Source organism: Nicotiana tabacum, chromosome 3 (assembly GCF_000715075.1).
Source record: "Nicotiana tabacum cultivar K326 chromosome 3, ASM71507v2, whole genome shotgun sequence".
Taxonomy (NCBI): Eukaryota; Viridiplantae; Streptophyta; class Magnoliopsida; order Solanales; family Solanaceae; genus Nicotiana; species Nicotiana tabacum.
The window spans coordinates 63,650,273-63,657,739 of record NC_134082.1 but is presented as its reverse complement, the minus strand read 5'-3'; the positions used below and the strand labels follow the sequence as shown (position 1 = coordinate 63,657,739).

At 35.7% G+C, this 7,467-nt stretch overlaps 1 protein-coding gene across 1 annotated transcript; it reads right to left on the bottom strand.

Annotated features, from left to right (window-relative positions):
* Nucleotides 1-4,620: 4,620 nt before the first annotated feature.
* Nucleotides 4,621-7,061, bottom strand: LOC107801010 (BURP domain-containing protein 6-like). The gene is made up of 3 exons (XM_016624274.2): nucleotides 6,914-7,061; nucleotides 6,421-6,532; nucleotides 4,621-5,623 (listed from the first exon to the last, which is right to left on the bottom strand). The coding sequence occupies exons 1-3, from the start codon at nucleotides 6,950-6,952 to the stop codon at nucleotides 4,743-4,745; spliced, it is 1,032 nt and encodes a 343-aa protein (XP_016479760.1). The 5' UTR covers nucleotides 6,953-7,061; the 3' UTR covers nucleotides 4,621-4,742.
* Between the last annotated feature and the right edge of the window lie 406 nt (nucleotides 7,062-7,467).

Below are 7,467 nucleotides of genomic sequence, written 5' to 3'. Positions count from 1 at the left end.
GGAAAAGCAGTAGTAATCACACTTTCCCTCATACCTCAATTATTTTGTGGTTCAACTTCCTCCTTCACTCTCTAACTCCACTGCTACATCCCTTTCTGCTGCCCACATAGTTTCTTCTGAGCCTCATCTTATGTTAAGGTTGTTTCTATCCCTGCTTGACAAGAAGCCACGGGGAAGGAGTTTCAGGCTCTAGAAGCTAATGGCACTTGGACAATAGTTGAATTACCTCAAGGGAAGAAAGCCATTGGGTGCAAATGGGTCTATAAGATTAACTATAAAGATGATGGTAGTGGTGAGAGGTACAAGGCAAGGTTGGTTGTAAAGGGCGATACATAAGTAGAGGTATTGAATTTCATGAGATATTTTCCCTGGTGGTAAAAATGTGCACCATTAGGTGTTTAATTGTTGTTGCTGTTAAGAGGACTTGGTTTCTTTTTCAATTAGATGTCAACAATATATTTCTTCATGGTGACTTTGATGAGGAAGTGTACATGAAACTTTCCCCGGACTAACAGTTGCTTTTACCTCAAATTCTGCTTCTACTCTTGTTTGTAAGCTTCAAAAATCTCTCTATGGATTGAGGCAAGCCTCCTAACAATGGTGTGCTAAGCTATATCAAGCTCTTTACACTAGAGGATACACCCATTCTTTGAATGATTACTCTCTCTTCTTTAAAAATCAGTTTCATCCACTGTCTTGTTTGTTGTTTATATTGATGACATAATTCTAACTGGTGATGATCTTGTTGAGATAGCTTTTCTCAAGCAATTATTGGATAACCAATTTAAAATCAAGGATTTAAGTTTGCTCAATTATTTTTAGGTATTGAAATATTGTATGATGCGTTTGGGGTTCTTCTTAACCAAAAGAAGTTCACTTCTTATTTAATTTTTGAGTTTGGGTGCACTGATGCTTCAGCAGTTGTCTCTACTCTTGAGTTGTGTGTCAAGTTGACATCTGATCAGGGTAAGATGTTGCATAATCCTCAGTCTTATAGAAGCCTCATTAGAAAATTAAATTTTCTCACCCACACTCACCCACTCTCGACTAGACTTGTGTTTTGATGTCCAATTAAGTCAATTCCTCCAGTCTTCTTGCATTCCTCATATGGCTGCTGCAATGCATATCTTAAAGTATTTGAATGGCTTACTTGATGTAGGGGTGTTTCTTAATGCTTCATCAAATTTTTCACTTCAAGCTTTTTGTGATAGTGCTTGGGCAGCTTGCCCTAAGTTCCGCAGGTCAGTTTCTGGTTTTTTCATATTATTGGGATGAAGCCTTATTATCTTGAAATAGAAGAAGCAAGTTATTGTTTCTTTGTCATCAGCAGAAGCTGAATATCGAGCCATTAGTAAAGTTGTGGGTGAACTTGTTTGGTTAGTTCATTTGCCTGCTGATTTAGACTCGCCTATTTCTACCCCAGTTCCTATTTTCTATGATAACTTGGTTATACTTTACATAGTTAAAAACCGAGTCTTTCACGAGCGTACAAAGCATATTGAGGTTGACTGTCATTTCATCCGGACCAAGTTGGCTGATGGTCTCATAACTTGGCTGATGGTCTCACTTCTTCTCAACTGGCTGACATTTTTTCTACGTGCTTAACAGGTGGACATCATCCCTTCTTACTTAGCAAGTTGGGCGTGGTATCACTCTCCAACTTTCGGGGGGAAGGGGTGGGGGTGGGAGGGGGAGGAGGTGTTGGCATTACATGATCTTGGTTACAGCTCACTTATTAGTTTGTTTTAATAAACAGCTTTAGTCCAGATCTGGTCTAAAATTTGGCCCGTGCATATTTATAAGTTTTCGGGTTTACAACCTATGTAAAGAGGGTAGTGTGTTTACAGTTTTGCCCCCAAGTATAAATATAGGTTTCTAGAAGTCTTTGTACAGTTTTTTACACTCACAATGAAAATATCGATTTTTCTCTGAGCTCTCTTCTTTCCTCTTGCCTAAAGCCCTAACCAAATACACATACGTTGTAGCTGGTTTGTTAATCTTCACAATATCTTTGTTCCAAATCTTAGCTAGTAAAGGGGTGGTTCGTCTATTCTTTCTCATTAGGTGGTATATATGCTGATGATCATGTCAAGGGCCCTTGAGCATTGAGGGTCTAGATGGCCTGATCCTTTATGTTGGATTGTCCAATATAGACCTGTATAACTTGTTAAATTACTTATGGAGAGACTGTGTCTTGCAATTTCTCCATGCCCCATTTATTGTTAAGGAGGTATGATCCCTAACCTTGGTGCCACCAGATTTTTAGTTGGAATTTGCAATTTGCCTGATTGAACAAGAGGTGATTCATCTGTTCCACCAAAATAAGCTATTGCCTGAGTTTATTTTCCACAAGATGCATATTATTTTTTTTTATCTTACCCCTTGTTTCCAATAGATTTCTCAGGTGCTTGAATCTTTGTTGTTGATAACTTCAGAAATAAAGGGTTGGACCTATGGAAGTATTTAACATGTAGGAACTTGGTTGAAAGATTGTCTTCATTTCTGAACATCCATCATCTTTTGGCCACAAAAGAGTTACACATACCTTATAACTTCTCGAAGTCAACTCCCCCTTCCTCCAATGGGAAGCTCATATTGTCCCATGAACATCAGTCATAGCTTTTTTTTTCTTCCTTTCCTCCCTAGAAATTGTTTAACCTTTTACTTCTTGTATTTATAGCTTGAGATGTTATATATAGGTTCATCAAGTCTACGTTTTCGTTCTTTCTCCCTCCTACCCACTTCTAAGACGAACATGATTCATGGCTCAAATGTCTAGTACTCTCGCGTTACTCCAATGCTTCATGATGCCTCGCTATGTTGTATAACAGACGTTACTTTCTTCTCGTCCTTTTCTCCTTTCCCCTTTTCGTCTAAATTGAGAAAACCGCTTTATTCTCCTCTAGGACAGATTGGTGGTTGTTCTTCAGGAATTTAGAACATAAATTCAAGGCTATTGTAGTAAGTTTATTCAAATAAAGCCATGTATTTGTGGTATAGATTCATCACCGAGTTGTATGCCTAAATAAAGTCATAAGACTTACGAGGGCATGAATTCAGTCAAATAATGATTCTATCTGTTGTCTCATTCTTTTAGAAGGTATCAAATTTCATAGGCAGTGTGCCATCACCTAATAGGTCATGATCTTCAAATGGATGCGACAAAGCGGATCACACGAGTGCTCATTACGACATTTAATCCAAAGGTGACGTCGTTGTCCTATCTCTAGTTTCTGGTAGTATGTGATAACATTTAGAGGTGGACCTACATGAAGAGTAGTGAGGTCATCTGAACCTATTATCCTGAAGAGAAACCATGTTGCATATTTTTATATACAACAAGGACCCTTAAATAATTTTGAAGTGCCCCCTAAAACACAAAAGATGGATTTTTACGCTGGTCTAGTATGTCGTATCTATCCCCTCCCTCACCCCCATGACTTGGGTTCGAGACCCAACACCAGTGATTTTTAAGTTTTATTCTTTTTCTATTGAGTGCTCAACTTGGTTTTTTTTCTTTATATTTTCTAAGTTCATCAATAATTATTTAGTACTAGTATATGTTAGGTTAACTTCAACACAAAATAGTCTGAAACTCCTTTTGAGAAATATCCTTCTAGACAGTAATAAAAAAACTCCAAAAATGTCCCTTCTGCCTTCAAGGATCACATCGACAAAGCAGAAGACGTCTGTCGATTCAACGACAATGATTGAGACTCTGTTTGGACTACTTAACAAACTTTTAATCTTGGTCAGTTTTGGAATATTCTTTCAGTCACTGATTCAAATTCATTAAGTTTTCAAGGAGTTAGCCCGCCAAACTTGTTGTTACTAGCTGACATTTTTAGCGGTACCCTTGTTGCGCTCAAATCCTGGGTCCGCCTCTGATAACATTTCTAAATGAAATGATAATTAATAAAGGATAACAAGAAATAAATTGTGAAGGATAAGACGAACTATACAGAAGTACTATTCGCCCCAAAAATGGTGCGCGAGTAGAGCAGCTGAAATTTCATTGGAAATTTTTTTATACGATAGACTGTGGATTAGCTGAAGGACTGAAAGCAACAGCTTGGATGGGACCGGAGCAGATACTATCCTTTATTTATAGGCATAGAACATAGAATATGCCCACTTGTGAAAACAGGAACTAAAGATTAGTTATGCCCAACCCCAAGTGCGGCATGTCTTCGGGGAAGCTAATGCCTTTGCTAACTTCATGGCTAAATGTGGAATATGGATGCATTTGTAGCAATATTACTATCTTAACGCTCTTTCAGTTCGCTTCTTCCTTTGTTTGCAATGCTTATGCACATGAGTAGCACTCTTCCTAACAATTTGTGACAAGAACAGTCAACTTTTGTAACGATTAAGTTTTATATAGGAGTAATAAATTATCTTTCCAAGTCCAAAAAAAAAAAAAAAATTGTTGATGCTGTAGAATAGCACTACGGATCCACTGCATGCGCTGGTGACGTTTCCAAAATTTAACGGCTGATCAATTGGGAATTCTAAAATTTAATACTTGCGCAATATGCTCACAGCTCTAGATCATCTCAAAAACTTTTCACAAGGCTACTGTGCATGAATGAAATCTTTGGAGATCGACAAAACAAAACATACCATAAAGCCAGAATCATTTTCATTATTATAAAGATATATCACACATAATAAACAAGTACCATGATTTTGTAGCCACCACTGCATAATTACCAAACTCTTAGGGTTAAGTTTAATTGTGATCAGATAGCATAATTAGTGGTCTCTTTGGAAGGGATAAAGACAATTTGATCATCTTGAAGGAAATGACAAATAGGAGTAGTTCCAGGCTTAAGTTTAAGCACTACAAAAGGCAATCCCCTTGGGTTCCAAAGAGATGTATCTTTGTGGCATACAGATATTGCTTTAACCTTTGTTCCATCAGCACCAATCATAGATACCGCAAATGTCATGGTACGTCCACCAACATGGCAAAAATGCACTGCATATGCGTAATTAAGTTTGTGGCATACCATGTTATCCCCATCACCTATTTGTTGAACTTCTTGAATGGTGTATTTTTGCAACATTGGAGTTTCCCCTTGTACCTCTGTTGTAATTGCCACAATATTATTACTTCCTAGCATGGATAAGCTGAAATCTACCATAGATTCCAAAGAAGTTGCACAACTTTTCTTCTCTTTATGTTTCACCTCTATCTCTTCACAAAATTTGATTGTTTCCTCAATAGTTTGAGCATCCTTTGAGCTACTATCAATTGAGAAATGGTTTAGAATTTCTAGAATTTTTTTCAAAGAGAAGGGAATCGATTCCACAAATTGGCGACTCAAAAAGGGTGCATCGTTTTTGTTTTTGAAAGAGGGAAGGTTAATGACTTTTCCCTTCGCCAATTCCTTTTCTAAGAAGTAAGGTTTGTAAAGGAAATCATCTTGAAGATCACTCCTTGCACGGCTTATTTCAGTTACTTGTTGGAATTCATTTTTGCTAGGGATTTCCTTCTTTATATCACGTAACTCATCCTCGGTAGCAACATGATAAACCAAGATTCCATGCTGGTGTAAACCGTAGTATACTTTTTCCTTTGTATTCGTCTTATCTTGTTTTAGCTCACGTATGTCATCCTCTATAACAACACAACGAAAATATATTATTTCTTTCCAAATAAATTTATAATGACCAAATTAAGATAAAGAGTTTGGGGCAATCATCTATTGGATGACAGTTATTTTTCTCTAATCCCATCGATAAAGTAAGTATTCCAAAGTGACAAGCGGTAAAATTGTTATTTTCTGTCAAAATGATGTCTAAAAAGTAAAAACATTAACATGTCCAGTTGGAAAAATCATGCATCATGTATGAATGGTTGCTTAAATTAACAATATAGGTATGTTTGTTCGGGCTGTTTCAAATTGGATTAAATCTTCAAACTTTAATGAAATCAATGTTGTGTGTCAAAGTTGATGAGAAAGTGCAATTAAGTTTAATAATCGAGGAATAATATTATCCTGTTTTAAACATAAAGTTGCAAATAAGTTAATTAAATAGGCCCATACAGAGATACTTTTATCTATGTTTGCTTAAAAATCTTTTGACCATAGTCATAGCAGCTTAACCACACACTACAAAAAAACAACAAATTTGCCACTGAATAATTCCTACCGATTTAATTCAATTGCAATTTTGGACTGATTCTGTCGGAAACTTTATTAAAAATACATGTTAATATATATATTTATAATTTTTAGCTCCAAATTGCGACTGATTCAATCGCTCAGTTACGCAAAAAATACCGTGAAAATATTTTTTATGGTTTCCGACCGAATCAGTAAATAAAGACATATCAGGAAGATAAGTCAAAGGACACAAATAATGAAATGTTTTCTCTCAACAAGGAAAACACCTCTGGAGTTGTAGACAAACCTGATTGGGGAAGGAAATGTTTGATGACTTTGGGGATTTGAGTGTTGGGCAATTTTACTTTCCAATAAATCTCTGGAGATATTGCTGCGTAAGTACTTGTCACAAAAGCAAGCTACATATACAACAATAAACAACTTTTGTTAATCAATATATCTCCTATATAAGCAATAATTAAGTAGAATATGAAGCTCTTCCATTTTCTGATACTTTAATTTGTCAAATCACAACAATACATATATAAACAATAAGTTTAATGAAGCTCTTCCATTTTCAGATACTTTAATTTGTCAAAGAGTATATTATATTAATTAAGTTGATTGAAGCATCCCGTGATAATCATAACCTTCTTGAAAACTCTTTTAAAAGCAATGGCGATTTAGGAAGTATGATACTGTATTTTCGAAATGAAATGTCTTCTTGATTAGGATGAAAATTTAAAAAAAAAAAAAAAATTGTGAAAGATAAAGACAAAACTATATAGAAATCTACTCACACAAAAGATGATAAGCGAGTAGAGTATCTGAAAGTTCATTGGAAATTTTTTCTATGAGAGAGTGTGGAATGGATCAATGGATAAAGGATTGAAAGCAAAAGCTTGGATGGAACAAGAAGAAATGTCCTTTATTTATAGGCATAGAAAGGACATACTGTATCACCCTCTTTGGGCAATTATTGAAGATAAATATTTTCTTAGAACCAACTAGGCGAATATTACACGCACAAAGTGACAAAAATGAAGATCATAGACATGAAGATCTCTTTGTATAAGAAAATGAGTTGTCAAACGTGGCGATTAACTTGTAACTTGCAATTATTGAAATTATTGCATAAATTCATTTTTGAAAGGCAGCCTAGAGTATTACTATAATGACATATTGTAACGATCCGACGGGTCGTTTTGAACATTTACACTTCGCTTGATAGTTTACGGGCGTGAGTAGCTTCGTATGATGTATTTTGATTTAAGTGAATTGTCGGTTTCGATTTTCAAGTTATTCGGGACTGATTTAAAAGAATGATTCTCAACTAGCAAGCTTTAAATTTGAA

Excerpts from the sequence above, each read along its gene's own strand:
- LOC107801010 (XM_016624274.2), bottom strand. The coding sequence starts at position 6,952 with ATGAACTTTCAGATACTCTACTCGCTTATCATCTTTTGT. Across the intron at positions 6,533-6,913 it reads ACTCGCTTATCATCTTTTGT|CTTGCTTTTGTGACAAGTAC; the intron begins GTGAGTAGATTT and ends TTGTATATGTAG. Across the intron at positions 5,624-6,420 it reads ACATTTCCTTCCCCAATCAG|AGGATGACATACGTGAGCTA; the intron begins GTTTGTCTACAA and ends GTGTTGTTATAG.